Genomic DNA, 26,289 nt, shown 5'->3' with positions numbered 1-26,289 from the left:
AGATGAGGGAGACGAGGAGCCCTGTCTCTGAGGAGGCAAGGCAGGATGAGGACCACCAGCAGCATCTCCTGCATGGCTTTTGAAATATGAGTCAAGAGTGGATTTCATGCTCTTTACTCAGCTCATAGTGGTGAGAAGGGAATGGAAGTCCCCTCAAAGTATCTGCTTTATATACATTATTTACACAATAGGCTGCACGTGACTGGCTAATTCCGGAATTCCCCTGTAGGCCAATCAGGTCGTGGATTCACTTCTATCTGGAGCTGGATTGGGTGGCTCCTGCCAACCAATCATACTGCTGCATTGTTCTAGGACCAATCAAACTGCTGCATTCTGAATCCTATTGTTCTAGGACCAATCAGACTGCTGCATTTTGGATCCTATTGTGCTAGGACCGATCAGACTGCTGCAGTTTGGATCCTATTCAACTCAGTACATAACAGCTTTCTTTGACAGAGGGGGGTGGAGGGAGAGAGGGGGAGAAGGCGGGATCTGAATTGTGATCACCTGCGCAGCTCTCTTTAACAAATTTCAATTGCGGGGGGGGGGGGGGGAGGTTGACCAAAAAAATCCGCACCGGGTACCACTTGACCTTCCTACACCACTGTGTCCTCCCTAACATGAAGTCAGGCTCACGGGCTATTTTATTGAAATGATTTGACACGTGTCTTTAGCTTCTTTCCCCATCCCGTGGGAAGCAGGGTTTCTAAATCAAGATTGTTGTGTTTTGTTTCTTGGTTTCTTCCGTCCGCCTCCAGGTTTGGGGAATACAGCCTCGCTTGCCTCATAGGGACGTTTTTTTAAAAAGAGTTTGTCCTGTCTGGTGTTTCTGGTCTTTAAAGCGTAAAGAGAGAGCCAGTGTGGTGTAGTGGTTAAGAGCGGTAGTCTCGTAATCTGGGGAACCGGGTTTGCGTCTCCGCTCCTCCACATGCAGCTGCTGGGTGACTTGGGCTAGTCCAGGGGTCTGCAACCTTTAAGACAAAAAGAGCCACTTGGACCTGTTTCCGAAGGGGAAAAAACCTGGGAGCCGCAAAACTCGTCATTATAAAAATAACTTTTTTGTCACTTTTTTTTTATTATTTCTTTGTTTGACCCCTCAGAATTACTCCTCCTCATAGAAATAAATGTTAACAAGTTACCTTTGTGTGTGTGTGTGTTCTTCACTCCCCTTCCAAACAGTGACCAGCGTACATGCCCCCTTTCAATGCAGTGACCAGCGTACATGCCCTTTACAATGTAGCGGGCAGGCGGGAAGGTGACGTCGGGATGGTGCGTGACTAACGCACGCACCGCCCCCATGCGACGTCACAGCCAGTACAGCACCCGCCACAGTGGGGAGTGTCAGGGCGCACAATGAGCCTCCTCCCCTCGCTAGTATCCGCCCTGGAGCCGCGGCAAAGGTGTAAAAGAGCCACATGCGGCTCCGGAGCTGCAGGTTGCAGACCCCTGGGCCAGTCACACTTCTCTGAAGTCTCTCAGCCCCACTCACCTCACAGAGTGTTTGTTGTGGGGGAGGAAGGGAAATGAGAATGTTAGCCGCTTTGAGACTCCTTAAAGGGAGTGAAAGGCGGGATATCAAATCCAAACTCTTCTTTAAAGCGTGCGCAATTTTGCCTCTCTCCTCTAGCTTCAACTCCCCGCCGCCCCCCCCATTGTGAAATGGAGACGGCAGGTGAAGCGGATCTCAATCAGCCCCGCCTGCGCCCCGGCCTCCCCATTCTCTTTTTATTATTATTATTATTTAAAGTTTTTTTATTTATACAAGAAAAACAAACAAACAAAAAACACAAATACCAAATTATACACAAATTCCAAAAATAACCATAGACACATAATATTCTTAGCGAACAATAAAACATCTATTGGTCTTAACACTAAAGACCCATTCTCAAAGGGAGACAAGCAGCTGATTTCAATGGGTCCAGCTTGTGGTCGCGGATTGAGCATCTACGGCCCCAGCGGACCAATCGGAAGCGGCCCCGGGGGGAGATAAATGGAGGGCCGAAGCCCTGATTCCCGAAGAGATGGAGGAGCAAGCCCTGTGCGCGTATGCTGCTTGGCAGGTGAGTTTCTGGGGGTGGGAAAGGGGAGTTGTTCGAAAGCGGCGCCGATCCTGCAGCGAGCGGCGAAGAGGCGCAGGTCCCCGGCCGGAGGAGGCAGGCAGGCAGGGAGAGGGCGGGCAGGCGGGCGGGCGTCGTCCCTGCAGAGGTGGAGAAAGGCGGGCGCCATCTCGGAGGGGGGGGGAGAGCCTGGCGGCTGGGACTGGGCAGGAGCGCCCAGCGGTTAGAGCGAGCGGTCCGCCCGGAGGACGGGAAGGGCCCCTGGGGGGGTTTTTCCTGCCATGTCCTCCCCAAGAGGAGGGGGACCCCGTCCGGCTGCTCTTCCTCTCTCTGGAAGCCGCCTCGAGTCCTGGCCAAGGGCGGGAAGCGGGAAGAACGAATCTCCTGCGAGCAGCGGGAGTCAGCTGGGGGGAGGCGCTCTCCAGAAGCAGGAGAAGATGCCCCGCTCCGCCTCTCCAGCCCAAGGCGCTGCCGGAGCCAAAGGGGTTTAGCAGTTACTTCCACGGACGACACCAGCGCTCTGAAGGGGACGCGTGTCAGCCACGCGCTGAGAATCCGAGGCAGCCAATCAGGAAGCGGCTTCCTGCCTGGCCTGACCCACCCGACAGGGCGGAGGGGGGGGAAGAACCGAGGAATCTTTTTAACCCCAGCACCACCAGGGCCCTGTGAAAACAAGGCGAAGGGGGAAGCCAGGGGAGTACCCCCCCCCCCTTTCAATCATTTCCCGAGGGACGAGAAGGCGCCTCGAATCTCTCGAACCCCTCTCTGGGCCTTCTTGCAGGATCGAGCGCCCTTTCTCTCCTCGCCTCCCCCCGCCCAGGCGCCTGAGATCGATTCGCCCACCCGCCCTCCACTTAGGCATTACTACGGAGCAACGTGTGGGCGGGGATTGAGCGCCTCCGTCCCCAGTAGACCAATCGGAAACGGCCCCGGGGGAGGGCAGAGGCGGCTTTTCCCCGAAGAGATTGGGCAGGCAGGCAGGGAGAGGGCGGGGGCCGTCCCGGAGGGGGGCGGGACATCCTCGAGACGCTCGCCCCGCCCCTTGGATGTTCGCCCCGCCCCCTCGGGCGGCCAGCCCTGCCCCCGGATTGGCTGATGGGTTCGTCTTGTGGGTAGATCATTGGCGGCTCGGGCGATTGGTTGTGGCTGCGAGGATGTTTTATTTATTTTATATTATTATTATTATTATTATTATTATTATTATTATTATTATTATTATTATTATTATTATTATTATTATTATTTAGTTTTATTTTACATTTCTACCACTGGGCGATTTACAGTGTAAAAAAACAAAAAAAAAATTGCTATAATAATAAACAAAAACAATAAAACACACACATCGTTTAAAAGACCATAGATTGTTTAATTAGCCAAAGGCCTAGGAGAAGAGGAATATTTTTGCCTGGCACCTAAAATATGTAACAAAAGCACCAGACATGCCTCCCTGAGGAGAGCATTCCACAAGATACGCCAGTTGGTCGAGGGCAGGTGTGCTACTGTATATACTGACCCGCACGTTGCAAACTGGTATTAGTGGTGGCTGTTTTTGTTGGTCTATAATCTGTGATGGTAAAACAAGTTCACAACTTTGCTTTCTTTTTTAAAAGATAATTGAAAGCAAGAGATAGCTATGATGGCGCAGTAATGATATCTCACTTGGTGAGTTCTTTGAAAGATAGAACAGAGGTTTTTAAATGGGGATTGGCAGAAAAAACTACCATTGGAAGATGCCATTGTGTGCGTTACAGGAACATCCTGCTGGATCAGACCAATGATACCATGCATAATCTTATACACCTCTGTCAGGTCCCTCCTTAACTTGCCTTTCCTCTGAAAGCCCCAAATGCTTTAACATTTGGCGGAAAGAGGTTTGTGTGCCAAAGGACCCGCTCTGTCCCCTAAGCTACACTGCTGCCCTAAGATGAAGTAGAGCAGGGGTAGGCAGCCTAAGGCCCGTGGGCCGGATGCTGCCCAATCACCTGCTAAATCCGGCCCACAGACAGTCCGGGAATCAGCATGTTTTTACATGAGTAGAACATGCCCTTTTATTTAAAATGCATCTCTGGGTTATTTGTGGGGCATAGGAATTTGTTCATTTCCCCCCAAAAAATTAAGTCCGGTCCACCACATGGTCTGAGGGATGGTGGACCGGCCCACAGCTGGAAAAGGTTGCTAACTCCTGAAGTATAGGATTTTGTCTTGGGACCATACTGAAAGAGGTGGGGTGGGAGGAGTGCCATCTTCTGTTTCGGCTCAGGCAGCAAAATATATTGGGCCAGCCTTGTGTGCTTTCTGCTTGAGATGTAGCCGGCCAACTATATGTTGGGACTGTGAAAGGTTCTTGAACTTCTGAAGTGGGGCTGTTTCTGCCTGGGAAATAGCAGCTGCAGAAATTCAGCTGCTCTGGGTTTCAAGTCTGTTTGGCACAGCAGTCCTAATGCTTATTCAAAAGCAAGTTCCATTGACATTGCTGGAATGTGTTGAAGAGGTGCAGACTAAACAATGCCCATGTTACTACATTTATATCCCACCTTTCCTCCAAGAAGCTAAGAACCTCACAGAGTGTTTGTTGGGGGGGAGGCAGGGAAAGGAGAATGTTAGCCACTTTGAGACTCCTTAGGGTAGTGATAAAGCGGGATATCAAATCCAAACTCCTCTTATTGAAAAGTGTTCTCACTTGATTCTAGACCAGGTAGCCAACGTACTGCCACCCCTAGTTGTTTGACTACCATTCCCACTACCGCAGGCCATTGGTCATCTGTCCGGGCCTGATGGGAGTTGTCATCCGACAACTTTTGGAAGGCACCACATCGGCTGTCTCTGTCCTAGATGTCAAAGATCGGCTCTTGGGCCAGTTTTGCCTCTACTTAATAAGTAAAAACCTCCTTGTTCTCTTTTTGGCCATCCTCCTTCACCAGAGACTACATTAACTACAGGGGTAGCAAGCTGACGTGGATTCTCCAGAATTCACTAGATGGAAATACTAAGACGGTGATTATCTGCACAGTCCCTTAGACATCCTTGGAAGAAACTCTTAGCACTCTCCAGGTAAAAGTAGACCGTTCCGTTTCCTTCCCCGAAATGTTTTGTGGGCAAAGTTGCCCAAAGTAGCAAGTAGGCAAGAAGTTCTTTCCCTCTCTTTAAACTAGCATGCTTTGTTCTAGTGTATGTATAATAATAATAATAATTTATTATTTATACCCCGCCCATCTGGCTGGGTTTCCCCAGCCACTCTGGGCGGCTTCCAACTGAATATTAAAAACAGTACAGCATCAACAGTACAGCATCTACAGTATCTGCAGTTATAGAACTGTGAGAAATCAGACTTTCCTCTTCAAAGGGAAGTAATGTAGCACTTCCTCTAATAGCTGGGGTGGATATTGACGTTTGCAGAAGCAACCCCTCCAACTCTTAAAAAGAGAGTCTATGAAGATTAAGCTTTCATGGTAGTCATGGAGTCTCGAATATCAGGCAGAAAAGGAAAGGTGGGGGGAAGGGCCTACTTGAGCTCCTGATAGCTTATCTGTTGCCCTCCAGATGTTGGAGGACTCCAACTCCCATTAGCCATGGTCAACATGGTCAGATGATGGGAGTTGTAGTTCAACATCTAGAGGGCACCAAGTTGGCTAACCTAGGCTTCTCCCTTCTATGAGAGGTGAAGGTATGCTGCAACATTTCGTTTAATGGGTCCCTTTTGCATTTACTGTAATAGCAAATGTTGATTTTTAAGATTCCATACTTCTGTAATTTTTGAAAAGAGATTTTAACAAAGGTAATTTTTTTTCTGACTTCTCCTTCAATGAGTGGTTCTGACTGCATGTGCCTATCTCTCCTAGTTTGCTACAATAGCAAAAAATGTGGAAAATCTGAAGAGAGATCATTTAGAAATAGCAGACTTGAAACGACGTCTAGAAGAAGTAAGTTGTTTACTTTGAAATCTGAGTTCTAGGCTGGAACAGGTCAAATTGCATCTATATCATTTTTTTTGTTTTGTTTTTATTTTTTTGTTTTATTTTTTTAAATTTCTCTTTATTAATTTTCATACACACATATACACACATATGTACAGAAAATAAATTCTTCACGGAAAAAAAACAATAATAAGAAGAACATAACTTAATTATAAGAAAACAAAAACAAAAACAAAAAAAACAAACATGTAAGTTATTGACTTCCCTCCACCTCAGTTTTGGGTTATGTAATACATTTCCCCCCACAGTTTTTCTTTAAAACTTTTGTTTGTCGTAGGGTTATATTAAGCCTACTGTGATCTTTGGATTTTTTAAATCTTCTTCTTTTTGTTTTGTTTTTAAATAGGGTTCATGCTCTGTTTTGCCAGCAATTACACCTTCAAAGCATAGCATTCTTTTAGTTAGTGACTCGGATTATAAAACTTTTTCTGTTTCGGGTCAGCTGCCTATACCAAGTGAGGAGGCCGTAATCTGTGTTTTAGATGCACTCTCTATTTTAAGAGTCTGGCCAAATTTTAATGGCAACCCTGAATAAAGTTGACAACCATTTTGTGCAGGGGTTCTATCCTGGCCCCACATACATTGGAGGGGCATATATAAGTGTACCCCAGCCCTGTTACGCCCTTTTCGTGACATGCTGAGCAAAGTTTTTGGGTCACTTCCAGGTTTGTTGCCATATGCAATCGCATGTCTTTCGGATGTGCATTAATCGGTTGTTGCGTGTATGTACCCTTTCCGCACTGGGGGTGGTGCAGACTTAATTTAATAGAACTGACTTGAGGAACTTAAATGCTTTCATTGTTTAATGCTGATGTTTAACCTTCACAGCCATTAGTACTTATAGTACGTTATTACCATCACAGTACAGTGGTACCTCTGGTTACATACTTAATTCGTTCTGGAGGTCCATTCTTAACTTGAAACTGTTCTTAACCTGAAGCACCACTTTAGCTAATGGGGCCTCCTGCTGCTGCTGCGCCACCGGAGCACAATTTCTGTTCTCATCCTGAAGCAAAGTTCTTAACCTGAAGCACTATTTCTGGGTTAGCGGAGTCTATAACCTGAAGCGTATGTAACCCGAGGTACCACTGTAATATACAAATTAACAGCCACAATCCTCACAAGCAAGAAGGGGTCTACAGCAAAGCACATGGATATCCTATCCTTACTAGGAACATCGTGTGCCTTTCAAGCTTTGGTATTGAAGCTTTCCCTTTCTGGTTTCATCACAGTCCCAGCTGGCACAGATCCTTGAAGAGGAGAAGGCTCTTGAAAACGAGCAGCAGGAGAATTGTCACCGAGATGCTGGTGACACCATCTGCTTCTTCTGCATCAGCAGAGGAGTTCAATTTAATATTTAAAAATTTAAATGTTGTGGGACCTTTGGTGGAAAACTGGTGGCTCTTCCACATTTCTTGTCTCAGCTGTTAAGTAATCAAATTGGGCGAAGGACGCCTGGGAATGGCTAGAAGGGTGCCACTGTAGAAAGGGACCTTCTGATGTGTAGAAGCTTAACCTAGCTCTGTTGAGGCATGCTTGAAGCAGGAAGTTCATCCCAGGAAGCTGGCATATCTCCAGTGAGCTGCTGCTGGTGGCCTTGCATGTATAATCAATCAGAGCACTATTGTTTAGTCTTAGCCAAATACCTTGAATTCTTTGGTCGGTTTGTCAGTTTTAATGTAATGCTGCGCCACACCTAATACTTATTATTCAAGTACTTATTATTCATTTTAACTCTCGAACTTTTAAATCCTCAATTTTTATAATATTGCTCTTGGTGTTGTTTACTATTAAACTGGCTTGTTGTTTTTTATATATTGCTTTGACACCTCTACAGAATTTTTCTCCAAGAGCTGATAGTTCTATCGTTTTTTGCAGAAAGGCCCAAGATCAAAGTTTTTTTCGGCGTCTATTAGCATAAATGCTACTTTTTTGCTAGGTCTTAATTCCAAATATTCAATTAAATCAATAACCACTCTAGTGTTTGTTTTCATATGTCTGTTTGGTAGAAAGCCCGATTGATCATAATTAATAGTATCTTTTAGTATTAATTTGAGTCTGCTGGCCAGGATACCCGCAAATAATTTATAATTGTTGTTTAATAGTGAGATGGGTCTGTAGTTACTTACTGACTCTCTAGGTGTTCCTTGATTATGAATTTATACAATATTTGCTTCTTGCCATGACATTGGAATTTTACCTTCTTCCAATATTTTATTCATTAAAATTGCCCAGAATGTTATTGGGCTCCAACTACCAACCCTGGATGAGATCTTCACGTCTCGCACTTTGAAGAAGTCACACAATATCCTGAGAGATCCCACCCATCCTGCTCACAACTTCTTTGAACTGTTGCCTTCGGGCAGAAGATATAGGACAATGAAAACACGAACCACACGCCTTTTGAATAGTTTCTATCCAAGAGCTCTGATTGCACTAAATAATGATCTCAGGGCCAGTTGCAAGAAATAGCAAGCAGGGAGTAGGAAGGAATGAGATAGGTTTTAGGTTATGTTATGCCTTTAATAGGTTATGTTATATTCTGGATTATGTTATGTTTTTATAGATTATGTCTGAATAGGATGAGAGTGTTGGAGATACGTGCAAATGTGTATGTGAACCCGGTCTTTGGGTGGGTGTTTGATTTTCGTTGTTGTGTATACTGTGTATATACGGACAATGACAATAAATTTATCTAATCTAATTAGATTTTTTTAAAGGCAGGACTATGTTATCTTCCAGGAATAAGGAGAGATTCATTCTTTCCCATATTTCTAGATTACTTTTTATCATTCCAACATTTTTCATAATTATCTTTATGAATATTAATATTTTGATCTTGTTTAAATGATTTTGTCAGCCACTCTGAAAGGTGTAAAAAGAAAAGATGGCCTAGGATTATTTACACACCCACTTTGTCTTACCTCTTTTTTCTGTGTCCCTTTCAAGAGCCTCAAACCAAAAGTGGGTATGTCCTTCCAGATCTAATAAATCAGTATTTTCTAATTTGACCCGATCCTGTATCCAAGTAATGCAGCTTGCCTCATAGAAAAATTCTCAGTCTGGAAGACAGCCATTTTTTCATATGTGGTGGAATTGTAAAATAATTATAAAGTATTGGGATATGATTTATAATGAAATGAAAAAAATGTTCAAGTTAACCTTTGTTAAAAGTTCAGTAGCATTTTTATTAGATATTGTAGGGAAATATTTACCAAAATATAAGAATCTATTTATGTATGCGACAACAGCGGCCAGAATTCTACTACCTCAAAGATGGAAAAGCAACAACATACCAACGAAAGGACATTGGCAAGAAAAGTTGATGGAATACGCTGAAATGGCAAAGTTAACTGAGAGACTCAAAGATAAGGACAATAATGACTTTTAAAAGATTGGGAACCTTTTATGATATATATACAGAAACAATGCACTGAAATAAACTAATTTGCAGGATTCGAGTAATACACTTACAATGGACATGTATTAATATGAGGTAAAAATGTTAAGAATAAATAATAATACAATTTTAATTTCAGTATATAAGGCATCAAAACTATAAGCAGAAGAAACAAATATGCTATAAACCAGAAAGGGAAGTTGGGGGAAGTCACTGTGGGAGGGGGGCGTTAATTGAAATTGAAAAATGTATGGTAATTTGATTTTTTGATTATGTTAAAATTTGTAATCTTAATAAAAAAAATTAAAAATGATTGCCAAGCGATCCAAGATCAAGTCCTTTGTGAAGGTCTACAATTTGCACCAATAAATATTTTTAAAGCCCCTCCCCCCAAAAAACTGTTCATGGTTTTTATACTTTATGTGTAAATACTTATTTTTAATGTGATTTTAAAAGATGAAATAAATAATAGACCTTTGCACAAATATTTCTGTTGTTGAAACTGAAGTCATCTTTCTAAAGTGTGGTGACATAGAGATAAATTGAGACGTGTGTGAGCTCATCATGACAACCAGGACTCCATAGCCACATCTCCAAGGGGATCAGTGGTTTCCAAACTTCCATGGATCGCTTGAAAATTGCTGAGGGTCTTTGTGGACCATTTAATGGCTTTTCTGCCTGTTGTAGCAATTGTAACATTCTGCGATGAGACAATGTATGGTCTTTAATTGAATTTCTGTTATTGCTTTTATTTATTGTGTTTCATTGTACTACAGTTTGCATTCCATAGAACTCAAATATGAGAAATAAAAGAAGCAACAAAAATTACAATTAAGAATTTAAGTGAATATTAAGGCAGACCACCTGAATGAAGCTCATGGACCACAATTTGGGAGCCTCTGTTCTAGATAATCTATGACTGTAAATTGCTTATAAAAAACGGAAGCAAGGTCTAAGCAAGATTTTAATTTGGTTTGCAGATGGGCATTGGCAAAATACATGTGGATGTTTGCCTAAATGTATGCAAGCTGGAAGAATCTGCTTGTTTCCTTGTGAGGTAAATGAGTTTAGCCTAGTATAGAAATAAGCTTTATTTTTCTGATGGTTTACACAACCCTCATCATGGTCTGCATTCCCTGAGATTCGCCTTTGGTATAGCTGGCAACTGCCAATAGTAATAAAAATTAAAATAGGCAGGCGTATTGTGGAGCTTGCACATCCATATAATCTTTTATTTTTAGAAGTAATTCAATGCAGTGGGCAGTATTCAACTAAATGTGTGAGTGGAGCAATTTCAGTTTGCACCTTGGGAATTTTTCGCACTCTCCTCTCTGCACACGCTCCACCTGCCCTCCCCAAATCTGCTCCAGGTGGTTGAGGGAACCACTAGAACAGGTTTAGGGGTTGCTGTGCTGAATGCAACCCAATGCAATTTTAATCTAATTCATTTGTGTGACATGGCCAAACAGTTTTTATGAATTGCATCTAGTACAAAAAATCGAACCTGTTGCCATCGACCCCGGTGAACTCACTGGCGAGACTTGGGCTTCCTGGTCCCTTTGAGAGGACGGAAGGTTTGCCGGTCTACCCACCGGAGGGCAGGGAGATGCCGGTCTACCTGGCGGAGGGGTTGACAGCATTACCAGGTCTAGCAGCCCATGGCCTCCTTGAGACCTACAGGTTTACCTCATGCAGAGTGTGACATTGTGTCCAGTGCCCCAGGGTCTACTCCCTGGGAAGGCTCATGCTTCCCGGTCCCATTCGGAGGAAGAAAGGCTTCCCTAAAGCCCTAACCCCAACCTTAACCTAACCATAAAACCCTAACCCCAACCATAATCCCTAACCCAACTTTAGTCCCCTAACCCTAAGGCCGAGAACAATCTAGACTTAAAGTGCTTGCTGGTAAACATTTGCAGCTGTAGACTGGTCTGTAATAAAAAGGCAAAGAGTTCTAACATTAGAGAGAATGAAATACTTATTTTGTGACTGATCTTTACTAAGCTGTTTTCTGTTTGTAGCTTCACATTTCTTTCCTGATGTGTTCTAAACAATGAATTGGGTGCAAAAGCTACACAGACAGAAGGCTGCTGGTGCAGGGACGGAATGTGGCCTCCTCATTGGGAAGATGTTGCCTCCGCTTACCTTTGAGCAATTTATTCCCCATACTGTGGCTCCCTGCATTACGACAGTGTTTAGGAAGATTATCTGTCAGAAGGCTGTTCTTTATCATAGAATCACAGAACCTTAGATTTTGATAGGAGCCCCCGGCAATGCCAGATTCATTCTTAGTCCTTACCACATATGTTGACACTTATTCACAATGTTTTAATATAATGTTGCATTTGCAATTACTGAAATACCACAAGTCTTTCAGTTTGACAGTTCGCCAGTGCCTGATACAGAAAATGGCTTCAGCTGTCTTATGGCAACCTGCGCATGATGTGCACCTCCTTCCCCACATTCCTAACAGTCTTCAATGTCATCTAAGTGAAAAATGCCATCAATATTTGCACTACTTTGTTGGCCAATGAGGAATACAGTTTGATCTTCCTTTATCTGTTCGTGTGTGTTAGTATTTTATTTATTGATAAGAACACATTTTTTGCTTGACTCTTAAAACTTTTGAATTGAAAGCTGGAAAGCTGCAATCTTTTACACTTACTGAAATGTAAATGCCACTGCAATGATTTTTACTTATTTATGAACATGCATGGAATTCAATATCAAGGGTACTTCTGTGACATGTGCAACAATTCACAGTTTTATTGCACTTCAAACACAGATCAGTTGTTGGTCTGACAGTGGCGTAGCGTGGGTTGTCAGCACCCGGGGCAAGGCAAGTAATTTGCGCCCCCTAACCCGTGGATTTGCGCCCCCTAACCTGTGGATTTGCCCTAACCCCAGATGTTGCACCCGGTGCGGCTGGCCCCCCCTGCACCCCCCACGCTACGCCACTGTGGTCTGATTAAAGACTGCTCTATTTAGGCTCTTATGCAACAAATGCTATATTTATATTCTTCTTACAAGTTTCATTTCTGGTAACCCACATGAGGTGGGTGTACCACATCCAATCAGCTTCCTGTTTTCAATAAAACAGAAAACAGTACTCCATAAACCAACTAACTAAAAATGAAACACGCAACAGATCCAACCCTTTGTACAATGCACAATGAAGAGCTTCACAGAAGTCTGACTGCACCAAAAAAAGTGGCATCTCCATTCAAGACTATCTTGGCTCCCATCCGTGGAATGGTGAGCTGAAGCTCATCCCCTTCTTCTAATTTTGCAATACCTGCCAAGAGAGTTTGAATATCCTTACAGAAATGTAAACATATAAACATGTACAGATTGTTATCAGTCAGTCCAGAGACATCTCTTTGATTTAATGTTGTTATTGCTGTGTTGCTAATAATAAGGTCCCAGGGTGTAAAATAAAACTTATAATGCAACAAATCAAACATTTTATTTTCCCAAGTACAGCATAATACCTGGAAAGAGACTGTGTGGGTCTCCAGCAAGTGTTGGGAAGCAACACCTGTGTGACACATATGGTATCAGTCTGGGTGGGTGACTCTCTTCCTAACTCCATAGGATTTTTGAGAGGATAAAGGGATGGACAATTATATATACTGCCTGAGATCCTTGGAGAAAGTGCAATATATAAATGTAATAAAATATTAAAAAATAAAGATTGACTTCTAAAACTGAGGCCCAAGTTGGTGGCCACAGCTTTCAGGTCATGGAACAGGAAACAGAACCTCTAAACTACCCACAACAGACCTTAAGTATGATGTGAGCATTGCTTATAGACAGTTAATCATGCAAGTTCTCCAACACACACTTTTCAAGGGCAGGAAGTCATGTGACTTGTTCCTCCACCACACAGAGACTCTTTGCCACCCAGGTAAGCATTTGCACTCAGGCTTCAAAATTACTGAGCACATTCTGCTGAAAGTAGCTTAAAATAACAGCTACAACTCCACTGAGGAGAATCTATTACTGTCTTTGAATACTGTTCACAGGCAACCACCACAGAGCAGGTAAAGATAAGGAATTTAGGAATTTATGTATGAAACTTAATGAGTTTTCAGTGAATGGTTGCAGAAATATGTGGTACACACCCACACCACTTAGAAACACTGTGTCAGATATTTTTTTAAGCTCCTTCTCATTCCATGTGGGGGGGGGACTTGACAAAATGTATTTAGGATAGGTAACGTATTTACCAGCAGTATAACAAGAGTTGTTAGGATTAGTGAGAGGCATGTTTTGGATGCAACGAAATAATGTAACCAAACTGAGATCATCACCAACTACATGAGCTTTTTTCCTCTGGATCCAGTGTCCCATTGCAAACATCTCATCTGTATACAAAACCTGAAGAATAAAGACAGACAAAACAGATTACACTAGGAAACTTTGAAGAAAACAGAACAAACTCCAGGAGCTTACTGAATTCTTTACCTGACCATATATGAAAAAGTAGCCAGTTTCTCTGACAAGTATTTTATTTCCTCGCTCTTCAAGAGCAGTTCCTCTTTTAAAGCTAAGAAGCCATGGAACTATACTTGAACCATCTAAAAGAAACAAACAAAAAAAAATTGTAAGAATAAGCTAATCCGTTTATGCTTCCTTTTAGTACCAAAGGCATGTTGCTGAGTTTTGAAGAGAATCAGTTGGATTTTTTTGAAATCAGTCGTTTCTACCTGTAAGATGAGATTCAAAGAGCTGTGGTAACAACTTCTTTATACCTGCTTGTTTTTCTCTTGGGTCACCAGGAATAAGGCACCCTCTCCCCATCACAGATTATTCATGTTTTCAAAAATTTATGGAAAGTTGGGGGTCCCCACAACTGCAGCAGTGCAGCAAAAATAGAAAATGTGGATTGCCCTAGTATGCACAGAGAATTTCACTGTATGCACCCACTCGAGCTGGTATGGCTAACTTTTCTCCCGGCTGACAGCCAGACTGAACCATGAGTCAACTATCTAAGAGGGCATGGCCATTTTTTTCAAAAAAAGAAAAAGAAAAAAGAACAATTTGAGGGGTCTTGAGGAAGGTCACCTCTTGGCATCACAGAAACACAACAGAGGGCATGCATTTAACATCTTTAGAAAAAGAAATTGACAAATTTGGAAGGGCAAAAATCTTTTGAATTCACAGTGGGGAACTGAAGGAACCAAGCCAGGTCTCTTGGGATGCTGTCTGCACTAAAAACAAGTGCAACAACGGAACAGAACTCAGACACAGTGCTCACCTGAGCATGTGCTCCAGTGAAGCAGCAGCTCACAGGATTTGAAGACAGGGTCACCATTTCAGCATAAGGCTACGCTGACAAATTCCCATTGGAAATGTGAAGGGATGTTACTAATGGAAATGAAAAGCTGAGCACAATTTGATGCTTCTTGCCCTGTAGCAAGTGAAAGGTGGTGCTGCCCATTTATTTGTGGCAAGAGTAAAATGAGATTTTAAAAATGCTGCATTACCATGTTGCTGAATGTCACGCTTGCTGTCAGCCATCAACTGAAGACATGACTGTAGAACTGAAGGGGGAAACAGAAGGAAGTAACTAAAATATACATCCCAGCAGCCGAGACACAAAAGTACAATTCCCCTGCAGTGGCCGCAAAAGCAGAACAATATTGATGGTAGGTTGACGGTGGGGGCAGGCTGCCCTGGGTGTCACCAATGAGGGGGGTGACAAAATGCCGGGGGGCACTCACCGCGGGGCCTGCAGCATGTCTGAGCCACGCGTCTCTCCTGGGAGTGACGTGGTAGCTTGGGCGCCCGCAGGCTCCACACTGCCCCAAATGGTCCGCCCGCCACCACTTCCCCCTCTGCTGTAGGGCGGCTGAGTGGGAGGAGGCAGGCAGACTCCGGAGGTCCCGTGGAGCACCCTGCAACCCGGCTAGCCCCGCCTTGCGGGTGGCTGGCCCCACCCCTGGATGCAGGGCACGCACACCGCCCCAGGCGCTGATTGGCTTGCTCCACCGCTGCCTGCCATTCCCCCTGCCCCCTGCAAACTCAAATTACTCCTCCTAACTAGTGTTGGGGGACCTGCAGCCCATGGATTGTCAAGGCTTCATGTCATTGTGATGCCAGGTGACTGACATGTGACAAGTGGCCTCACCCACCTGCCAAAACGTGGCACAAAAGGGCTGAGGATAAAGATCCTACCAAATTGCCAGATCCAGTTTCCCATACCCAACTTAAGTTATTACTATATTTTGTAAAGTAGTGTTTTCTAATATTTATTTTTGCTATTCGTACCCCACTCTTCAGCCCCAAAGGATCCCAGAGCAGGCTACATACATACATACACACAATTAAAACAAGGCAGTCGATGCCCACAGGCCAACAATCAAAACAGAACAAGTCATGCAAGGGAAAAGGGCCTGGCAAAGAAGTAGGAAACTTGTTCGTGAATGGACTCAATTTAGGGGTGAATTTAGGAGGTCAAGATGACACCGAATTATTCAGTGTGGTAAAAAACAAGTTACTCTGATAACTTGTTCATTACAAAATTTATTTATTTTGTTTTTTTAATGTATGTTTTTAGATTTCATATTGTAATTGTTCTGGGATGCCTTTGTAGGCCTACAGAACTGCCTATAGTTTGTATGAATAGTCTAAAATGGAAGATTACCCTCATGCAGCTGAGTGTAGTACAGAGCTCAAACAAATTACAGTGGTACTTTGGGTTACAAACACCTCGGGTTACAAACACTTCAGGTTACAAACTCCGCCAACCCAGAAGTACTACCTTGGGTTAAGAACTTTACCTCAGGATGAGAACAGAAATTGCACGCCGGTGGCGTGGCGGCAGCAGAGTCCCCATTAGCAAAAGTGCACCTCGGGTTAAGAACAGTTTCAGGTTAAGAACAGACCTCTGGAACAAATTAAGTTCTTAACCCGAGGTACCACTGTAAAAATTAAAGGTTAATGGAGAATGGTTTTCTGTCATCAGATTTATTTTCATGGTATTATAAAGGTAAAGGTACCCCTGCCCGTATGGGCCAGTATTGCCAGACTCTGGGGTTGTGCGCTCATCTCACTCTATAGGCCGGGAGCCAGCGCTGTCCGGAGACACTTCCGGGTCATGTGGCCAGCGTGACAAGCTGCATCTGGCGAGCCAGAGCCGCACACGGAACGCCGTTTACCTTCCCGCTAGTAAGCGGTCCCTATTTATCTACTTGCACTTAGGGGTGCTTTCGAACTGCTAGGTTGGCAGGCGCTGGGACCGAACGACGGGAGCGCACCCCGCCGCGGGGATTCGAACCGCCGACCATGCGATCGGCAAGTCCTAGGCACTGAGGTTTTACCCACAGCGCCACCCGCGTCCCTTTTCATGGCATTAAGTTCAGGTATTTGCAATTCTGAACAAAAATTAATTCAGTTAGCAGAATGAAGTAAAGCAAACATTGAAATGAGTACTTTATTGACTACCTTTTGAGGAATTATTGTTTGAGTAAGACCATACCAAACCAAAAGCTCTGAGCTTCAAAATTTGCTCCTTTAAAGACAACAGATATAGAAAGTGAAAGGCAGCTATGGTAGAGGTGTTAAGTTGAGCAAAAATGGGATTTAACCAACACAAAACATAATGTATCTACTTTTCCAAAATATTACAGATTTTTATGATGACATACCAGCAGCTTCTGAATATATTGATCTATACAAATTCAGTATTCTGGTTTTTTGAACAAGATTAACCATTACTTATTTATCTGCTAATTCTGTATTGTGTCTTTCCACCAAATCATGTTGAAGGCTAATAGTAAAAGAATACAGATATTGTGTATTGTTTGTATTTGTATTGTTTACAAATTTTAGCAATGTGGCTTCAATGAACACCTGGCTTGAGAGCAGTACATGTGAAAAGGACCTAGGAGTCTTGGTTGACCACAAACTTGACATGAGCCAACAGTGTGACGCGGCAGCTAAAAAAGCCAATGCAATTCTGGCTGCATCAATAGGAGTATAGCATCTAGATCAAGGGAAGTAATAGTGCCACTGTATTCTGCTCTGGTCAGACCTCACCTGGAGTACTGTGTCCAGTTCTGGGCACCACAGTTCAAGAAGGACACTGACAAACTGGAACGTGTCCAGAGGAGGGCAACCAAAATGGTCAAAGGCCTGGAAACGATGCCTTATGAGGAACGGCTAAGGGAGCTGGGCATGTTTAGCCTGGAGAAGAGGAGGTTAAGGGGTGATATGATAGCCATGTTCAAATATACATATAAAAGGATGTCATATAGAGGAGGGAGAAAGGTTGATTTCTGCTGCTCCAGAGAAGCGGACACGGAGCAATGGATCCAAACTACAAGAAAGAAGATTCCACCTAAACATTAGGAAGAACTTCCTGACAGTAAGAGCTGTTCGACAGTGGAATTTGCTGCCAAGGAGTGTGGTGGAGTCTCCTTCTTTGGAGGTCTTTAAGCAGAGGCTTGACAACCATATGTCAGGAGTGCTCTGATGGTGTTTCCTGCTTGGCAGGGGGTTGGACTCGATGGCCCTTGTGGTCTCTTCCAACTCTATGATTCTATGATTCTATGAATCTGCATAGTTAGTTTGTTCACCTTCTATAGATAAAATAACACTAGTGAACCTACCAGGGTTGAAGTGTTCCCCATGTGTGAAAACAATAGATCAGACCAGGTGTGAGGAACATTTTTCAACCTAAGTGGGAAACTTTGTGGAGAATACCAGTGGAGCAAGCTGATTGGGCACCTGGGGTGGCGCGCATGCCCTGCACCTGGGGGCGGGGCCTGGGGGGCAGCTGCCCGTGGGGGCGGGGCTAGCCAGGGCAGGACGCTCCACGGGGCCTCCGAGGAGTCTGCCTGCCTCCTCCCACACAGTTGCCCAACAGCTGAGGGAGAGGGGCGGGTGGACCCTTTGGGGAGACGCGTGGCTCAGGTGTGCTGCCGGCCCCACGGTGAGTGCCGCCCAACATTTTGTCACCCCCCTCAGTGATAACACCCAGGGTGGCCCACCCCCGCCCCCCTTCCTCCGGCACTGGAGGCCACATGCTAGCAGTGGGCAGGGCCAGAGGTAGAAGGGTGTGGAGCAAGCAAGCACAATTCTAGGACACACTGCAGCTAGGAAAAAGCTCTCAGGGAGCTGGGAGAGCAGGGCTGGTGAAAATCATGACCAGGAGAAAGTCCTAAGGAATGGATCGAGCCGTTCAGTCCCCGGGTCTGAGATTTCTCACCCCTAGTGTGTGTGTGTGCGCGCACACACACATGCACACACACACACACTGCTTTTTTTCTAAAAAAATGTTTAGGGGTGCTCTCATTTTCCTACTCATATTGAAATACTGCCCCTCAATGAGGCCAAACTTAAGATTCACAAAATGTTTAGGGGTATGCGTACCACTGCATCCCCCCAGAAAAAAGCACTGTGTGTGTGTGTGTGTATCAATGTTACATTTTCCAAAACCATATTCACTTTAAAATAAACATTTCCCCATTCATATCTTTCTTTAAAATAAACCAGTCATTTACAACTTCCCTTCTTCCCCCTCCCTGGTTCCTTTAATTCTCCCACCTATTCTTGTATTTTCATTAAATCCCCTTAATCCTTTATTATTCCTTTGTTATGTGTTAAATTTCCCTTACTTCTACTAATGTTTTCACATGGTTATAGTTGTTTTCCAGGTACTTCACAAAAATTTTCCATTCTTCTTTATATATTTGATCTTCTTGTTCTCTTACTTTATTGGTTAGACCTGCTAACTGCACATTCTGTCATTTTTAATTGCCAATCCTCCTTATTTAGGACATCACTCACCCGCCATTTCTGGGCTAACAAAATCCTAGCTGATGTAGTAGCACACATAAATAGGTTTTTTCTGAGACCTAGGTACTTCCGTCTGTACTATTTTCAAAAGAAATGCCTAATTACCATAATTTTGGCTGTATGCCACAATCCCAGCAAAAAGGCTTACATGCCATCTCTGGCTTTCATATTTGTTAGCCCATTTACTCCTTGGGGACCTGTATTCTTTACTAAGCTCTTTTCACTTACCTGCTTCTCCTGTGTGCAGAGGAGACCTTTTCCCCCTGTGCTTGTCTCCACTCCACATTATCTCTTCACTACTTTGATGTGGTCCAGAAGAAATTTGCTGCCAACAACATACGCAGAAAGTCAATATTAGGCCTGTGACTCCTGTCCTTCCCAAAAGCGAATGGAAATTGCAGAACACACAAAGAAGTATACATTTCCTTCCAAATGGGCCTGCAGCTCACCTGACTAGAAGCACCTTCTAATACATTCAAGTAGGGAATGAAGGAATTGGCCTCTTTGCTCTTTTCCAAAGACCTCAAGAGCTGTGGAAATGATGTCCTTGTCTGGACCTTGCAGTTCAGCTTGCTGCTCAGCATTGCTAGTTCTGATTTTAATGCTGTAACATAGTAGAAAGAGATGGCTGCAAGGCAAGATGACATGAACACTGCAAGCCCCAGAAATATTAGTAAGAACCCTTTAGGATCCAAGCCATTAAAAGGATGGGAGGTGGCGATATGGCTCTTTCCTCGTGTGTAGGTCATAAATGCCATGCCTCCTTTCTTAAACACCAGATGAAAACTTCAGCTGATTCTTTCTGGTGAATAACTACATCTTGCTAGTTGCATCCAAGATATGTGTCCAAAATGCAGACAGCACTTACTTCCTGTCATGTGGGTCTGTTAATGCTCTATGCATGACATTTAATGCTTGCTTCTGCTTTATGGCTCTGTTTCTGTAGTTCCCCAACTCACCTTCCTCATTTCAGTTTCAGCTTCATGTATAGCAGTTCAGCTACACAGCTTTGTATGATCGTCACCACATCCAAATGTCTGGTCATTTTGAATTCCATTGCACTCTTAGATAGCAAGCTGTGTAGGAAACTCTTGGCAAGGTGTAGAGAATACAATGTATTGGCTCCAAGTACCAAACACGACATAATTAGGTATTTTCATTTTCCTCTTATACAGTCATACCTTGAGTTGAATGTGCTTTGAGTTGAGTGCGTTCGAGTTGCGCTCCGTGGCAACCTGGAAGTAACGGAGCGCGTTACTTCCGGGTTTCGCCACTCGCGCATGCGCAGACGCTCAAAATGACGTCACGCTCATGCGCAGAAGCGGCGAAACACGGCCCCCGCATGCGCTGTCGTGTCTTGCGTTCCGTTCGGGATGCAAACGGGGCTCTGGAACGGATCCCATTCGCATCCCGAGGTACCACTGTACAATCCAGTAACAGAAAGATTAAAACTCTGACATCATCAAATATAAATCCTATCAAACTACAGGAATTAACAATGCTACTCTTGTTTTTCAAACGTCACTAAGAAATAATTATTATGTTAAAGCTCCTAGACCATGTATGTCTTATTGATACACTAAGGCTGCAGCCCTATACCAATTTATGGAAATGGCTCATTGATCACAGTGGGGTTTAGAATCATAGAATCTTAGAGTTGAAAGGGACCCCAAGAGTCATCTAGTCCAATCCCTTGCTATGCAGGAAACACAGCTAAGAATGTCTGACAGATGGTCACCCAACCTCTGTTTAAACAACTCCAGTGAATGATAGTCCACCACCATCCACTGTTGAACAGTTATTTCTGTCAAAAAGTACTTCCCATTGTTTTAGTTGGAATCTCCTTTCTTGTAATTTGAATCCATTGGTTTGTGTCCTATCCTGCAGTGCAGGAGAAAACAAGCTTGCTCCATTGTCCATGTGACAGCCTTTTAGATATTTCAAGATGACTATTATATCTCCTCTGTCTTCTATTTTCCAGGCTATACATACCCAAATTTCTCAACCATTCCTCATAAGACATGGTTTCCAGGCACTTTATCATCTTGGTTGCCCACCCCCAAGGTTGTCAATACCCTTTGTAAACTGTGGTGCCCAGAACTGGACACAGGACTCCAGGTGTGGCCAGACCAAGGTAGAATAGTGTGAGACTATTACTTCCCTTGATTAGGTCACTCTTGTTAAGCTTATGGTCTATTAAGATCCCTAGATCCTTTTCACATGCACTACTGGCAAGCCAGCTATCCTCTATCCTATATTTGTGTACCTGGCTATTCCTAGCTAAGTGTGGAACTTTACATTTGTCCCTTTTGAAATTCATTTTGTTAGTTTGGGCAGTGATCTCTGATCCATAAATATTATATTGAATCCTGATACTATCTTCTGTGGTATTAGCTACCCCTCTCCGATTGGTGTCATCAGCAAATTTGATGAACATCTCCCACTATTCCTCCATCGAAGTCCATCATAAATATGTTGCTCAACAATGGGGCCAGGACAGAACCCTGCAGCCCCCACACTTGTCACTTTTTACCAGGATAACAAGGATCCATTGGTGAGCAATTTCTTGGTTTGGTCAGTCAACCAGCCAGAAATCCACCTCATAGTAACATGATCTAGCTCACATTTTCTCAGCTTCTCCAGAAGAATAGCATGGGGGACTTTTCAAATTTTTTTTACCGAAATCAAGACACACTATAGTATATTGAGAGCATTCCCCATACACACATGTCTGGCATGACTTATTTTTGAGAAAGCCATGCTGGCTTTATTGCTGGCCCATTGCTAAGTAATGTAGGGTGACTGGGGCTGTGGGGGAGGTGGCCCAGCCACAGGCACCCTGCGGGGAGGCAAGCCACACGAGGGCCAGGCCTTTGGGGCTGGGCTGGGCTGGGCCCCACACTGTACCTGCCCAAGTTGCCCTCCCACTGGCCAGCTCTTTCCCCCTCAGCGCAGACATTTCATTTGATGCGGTGGCACCGGCACCGGCACTGACCTCTGACATTGCAACCAGGTACACCCACAACTGGTGGCAGATCTGGTGACAGTTCACTGCACGGTCCTCATACAGGGCGTAGATTTGAGTGGCTATTACAACCTGTCTCTGATGTGCAGGCTCCAAAGGCAGCAGCTACACACCGGAGGCAAGGTGTAAAAGTCACTCAGAACGACTCCCTGTACAAGCACCTTGTGGCAAAGTTAAGCCAAGGCTGATCTGAAGTTTGCTTATTCGAAGTAAGAAATAACATCTGTATCCTACGAATCAACTAAGTCTGAAAACCATCAAGCAGGTCACTTCATTGGCAAAATGCAGGCTCAGATATCTCATGGATACTTCCCAAAATAGACTTTCTTATGAATCCTGTTTAAAATATTCAGCTGGTTATAGCTAACACTGCTTGTGTAACTGTATACAACACAAACAAAAAATAATTCTGAACATAAGAAAGGAGGTTGATCCCAACTTGTTTAAGATTTTGTACACTAGTACCCAGTGTCTGAAATTAGCCAGGCACATTTTGCACCTCACTATCTGCCACTTGCAACCAAGTGAAGATGCCTGGGGGCCAGTATAGCGCCTGACATCTCCACCATCTGGAGGTGCATGCCTGGGGATCATTGGATCTTGACTGTTTTCACACACTAATACCACATCCTGTAGGATTCTGTCCATTATACTGTATCTGCACAATCAGAATGAATTTCAGGAACCAAAATGCTTTTTCTGTGCAGCCTGAGCAGGACCAGTGAACGACATTATAGTTGATTGTAGCTTGTCTTCACTTACCCCACCCCACTGCCCTGCTCACAGTTATGAAGAATATTATTATGTTATGAATGGTCCATGTCACCATTAAGAAAAAGAGGTAGGAATAGGTCTTTATGTGGACTGTCCCTGGATAAAGTGACTTTTCTTCTTTAAGTTCTCAAAGTTCTAGACATTCTGTTTGGGGACTACAACCCTGGTTTAAGGAGTTATTTGGTGCCTAGCTTATCTGAGTTTCTAACACTGCTAACACATTGAATTGGGTCTGGTATCTCACTGGCAGTCTCTCCATCGGACTCCGGACTTGTGGCACACAGCCCCATTGTGGTGCCCCCCTCATCAACATAGAAACTGTATTCTGTGCTAGTAGCAGCTTCCTGACAGTCTTCACAGTCCAATATTCCTGGTGGGAGATGAGGCGATCCCTGTAAAGGAACAGCCATGGCTGGTGAGCCTAAACTGTGCATAAGCCACTTGGGACAAGTTGAAATCCAGCAGTACTGCTAGACTACAAACTTGTACCTTCAGGGGTAGTGCAAACCCTCCAAAAGCAGGTCAACCACCAAACTGTCTTTGAAAAGAAGTTGAGAATGTGGCTGCCTGACTATTGACAGATTCAAGGCAAGCTGATCACATAACACCAATTCTGTTACAACTACATGGCTGGCTGGTTTTGACCTATAAAGCTCTTTGCAGTTCAGGATCCCAACATCTTCTGGAATGCGTCTTCCAATATGAACCTGCCTGGACCCTTACATTTTCTTCTGAGGCCCTTCTCCAGGTCCGTCCATCCGTCCGTCCCCCCAAGAGGCTCAGAGGGTGGTGACAACAGAGAGGGCCCTTTCCATTGTGGCTCCCCACCTGTGGAATGCTCTGCCCAGTAAGATCCATCTAGTGCTTTTCTTGACGTTTTTCGCACCAGGTAAAGACTTATATTTTCCCCAGAGAGAGATGATATTGTTATGTTATCAAGTGTGGTTGTGAAGCTTCCTGTTATGGGGGTGTTGGTGTTGTGTTTTTGTGGTATGTTTTAAGTTGCTGAGGCCTTTGGGTAACAAGTGACAAACAAGTCACATAATAATACCAATACTACTAATAATTCAAGGAGCTGGTTTTAACATGTAAAGCCTTATACAGCTTGTGTCTTATACAGGCCTCTCCCAACAGCAATATACCTGGACCTTATGAGCATCTTCTGAGGCCCTTCTCTATGTGCCCCTGCTGAGAGAGGCACAAGTATGGCAACCAGGCAGATGGCCTTCTCAGTTCCGTGCTCTCTGGAGTGAGGCCTGCATGGAGACACCAAACACCTTTTTGGAGTCAGATGAAGACTTTTCTTCACCAAGGGAATCAAGGCTTGATGTTAGTACTGCTCTGGGTTGCTGATAAAACACCAGCTCTCAGAGCAGTAAGCAGTGGCTTATGAACTTAATTGCTCATCTAAATTTTTATGGTTGCTGTTTGATACTCTTACTCAGATCATTATGGTTTGCTTACCTGCCTCTCCTCCCCAGGTTGTGCAAGTTTCTGGTTTCTTGAAATGGCCAACATCTCAATCAGTTCCCTGAAGCAGTTTCCACACAATGGAAAAAGTCAGTTGCGGTTTCTGAAAATTGAGTTACATCCTTCACTCCTCCAGAGTAAATACCAAGTCTAAGTAGAAAGATCCACAGAAACACTCCAGTACCATGTCCATGCCACTTACTTGGGCGAAGCCATATCAAAAGTATAAATGAAACACTGCCATCTACAGGATGATAATCCTCGTAATGTTCGCTTCTTATGCAAAGCAAGTATATTAGAACTGTATCAGTTAGTAGTCTTTCAGAGTAAAAGAACTAGATCCATATTTCTTGACTAGAAAAATAAGGGTTGCCATAAGACCCAATTTTCTAGGGTTTGCTTGGATCTCTTTGGGCTAATAACTGGCCTGAATTTCCAGCTTTCATTCTAAAAGGGGATTGGAGGAAGCCTCTGCTGTCATAGAATACAGGTGGTGAACCAGCAGCCCACCCATCTGATGCACCTTTGTAGCATTTTTCTATGCCTCCCCCTCACAATAATTTGCAATGGCACGGAGGGGGGAGGGGAGTCAGCAAACTACACGGGGGCTCTGCAGTTGACAAGATCAGCATTCATTTTTTTCAGTCTTTGCCACTGTGACTGCATGGAGTTGTTCTCTAAGCCAGTGTTTCCCAACCGGTGTTCCGCGGCACACTACTGTGCCGTGAGACATTGGCTGGTGTGCCGTGGGAGGGAGGCGGGCGAGTCGGGCGGCGAGACGCGGGGCGGCGGCGGCGAGCAGCGGCTGCCCAGCGCGGGGCTCTCGCCGTCTGCCTGCCTGGCTGCCTGCCTGACGCGCAAACCCCCGGCGCAGGCGCCCCGCTTGTTGACACGGGAGGGGAGGGGGGAGAGGAAACGCTGCTGGTGTCGCTGCTCCTCGGCGGCGGCTCCTCCTCTCAGCCCGCCCTGCCTATATTTGCACCAATCCCCGCCCACTAAAGCATTCGCGCCTCCCAATGGGAAGCCTTGCCGGGCGGCGGGTGCTGCTGCCTGAGAGTTCTGAAGCCACGCCCACTTTCCCAGAGACTGGCGGTTCTGAGGGATCCAGGGCAGGGCCGGCGCGCGCGCGCTTCTTGCTGCCCGGGCGCTTGCTCTAATCCCGCCTTCCCTGGGAGGGAGGGATGGCGGTGGCCGCGAGCGTCCGGGGTGGGGCGCGCGCTGGCTCTCCCTGGCGGCCCCCGTGCCTGGCGTTCTATCAGTGCGCCTCCTCTCTCTTTCCCCACCCATCCTCCACGTGCTGCGCTCTAACCCGGAGTTAGAAGCAAATTAGAACACGCCCCCCGTGTGTGGTGTGTTTTTTGTGCTGCTCCTCTTTTTTTAGGGCTTTTTGGCGGCTTTTGGGACGGCGTCGAGGGGTGGCCGCCTCAGCTGCCGCCGTCCCTCAGTCCCTCGCTCTGCTGCCTCCTCCCACCCCGGCAAGGGGGAGGGAAAAAACTTTCACTTTTGTGCGTCCCTCCCGGCGTGACGCTGCGCGCTGACGTCACGGGGCGGGGCTTTAATGGTGGTGTGCCGCGAGATTTTTTTCCGGTAAACAGGTGTGCCGTTGCCCAAAAACGTTTGGGAAACACTGCTCTAAGCGATTGCAGCATCAGCATCATAGTGTTGGTTCTGCTGTTACTACCAGCATCCTGAGTGCTTCCTGAGAATTTGTGCAATTTTGATGAATGTCTGGCCCTTTTTCTCCTTTCCAGGTCAACTTCAACTTCTTCAATTCACTCCCCACCT

At 44.8% G+C, this 26,289-nt stretch overlaps 1 protein-coding gene and 1 long non-coding RNA gene across 4 annotated transcripts; one reads left to right on the top strand and one right to left on the bottom strand.

Annotated features, from left to right (window-relative positions):
* Positions 1-1,815: 1,815 nt before the first annotated feature.
* Positions 1,816-8,257, top strand: LOC114582795 (uncharacterized). Of its 2 annotated transcripts, none has more exons than XR_003703540.2 (4): positions 1,816-2,063; positions 4,982-5,111; positions 5,900-5,980; positions 7,267-8,257. It is a non-coding gene; the product is annotated as an uncharacterized LOC114582795 (long non-coding RNA). The 2 variants fall into 2 exon arrangements; XR_003703541.2 differs by lacking the exon at positions 1,816-2,063 and adding an exon at positions 3,543-3,722.
* Positions 8,258-9,415: 1,158 nt separating this feature from the next.
* Positions 9,416-22,214, bottom strand: TNFSF13B (TNF superfamily member 13b). 2 transcript variants are annotated; one of them, XM_028704063.2, is made up of 6 exons: positions 19,685-22,214; positions 19,464-19,560; positions 14,921-14,977; positions 13,899-14,011; positions 13,661-13,811; positions 9,416-12,726 (listed from the first exon to the last, which is right to left on the bottom strand). In XM_028704063.2, the coding sequence occupies exons 1-6, from the start codon at positions 19,991-19,993 to the stop codon at positions 12,614-12,616; spliced, it is 840 nt and encodes a 279-aa protein (XP_028559896.2). In that variant the 5' UTR covers positions 19,994-22,214; the 3' UTR covers positions 9,416-12,613. The 2 variants fall into 2 exon arrangements, with proteins under 2 accessions (XP_028559896.2, XP_077775164.1); XM_077919038.1 differs by having other exon boundaries at positions 9,416-13,811.
* Positions 22,215-26,289: the final 4,075 nt, after the last annotated feature.

Source organism: Podarcis muralis, chromosome 1 (assembly GCF_964188315.1).
Source record: "Podarcis muralis chromosome 1, rPodMur119.hap1.1, whole genome shotgun sequence".
NCBI classification, from domain to species: domain Eukaryota; kingdom Metazoa; phylum Chordata; class Lepidosauria; order Squamata; family Lacertidae; genus Podarcis; species Podarcis muralis.
This window is presented reverse-complemented; position numbering and strand designations above follow the sequence as displayed.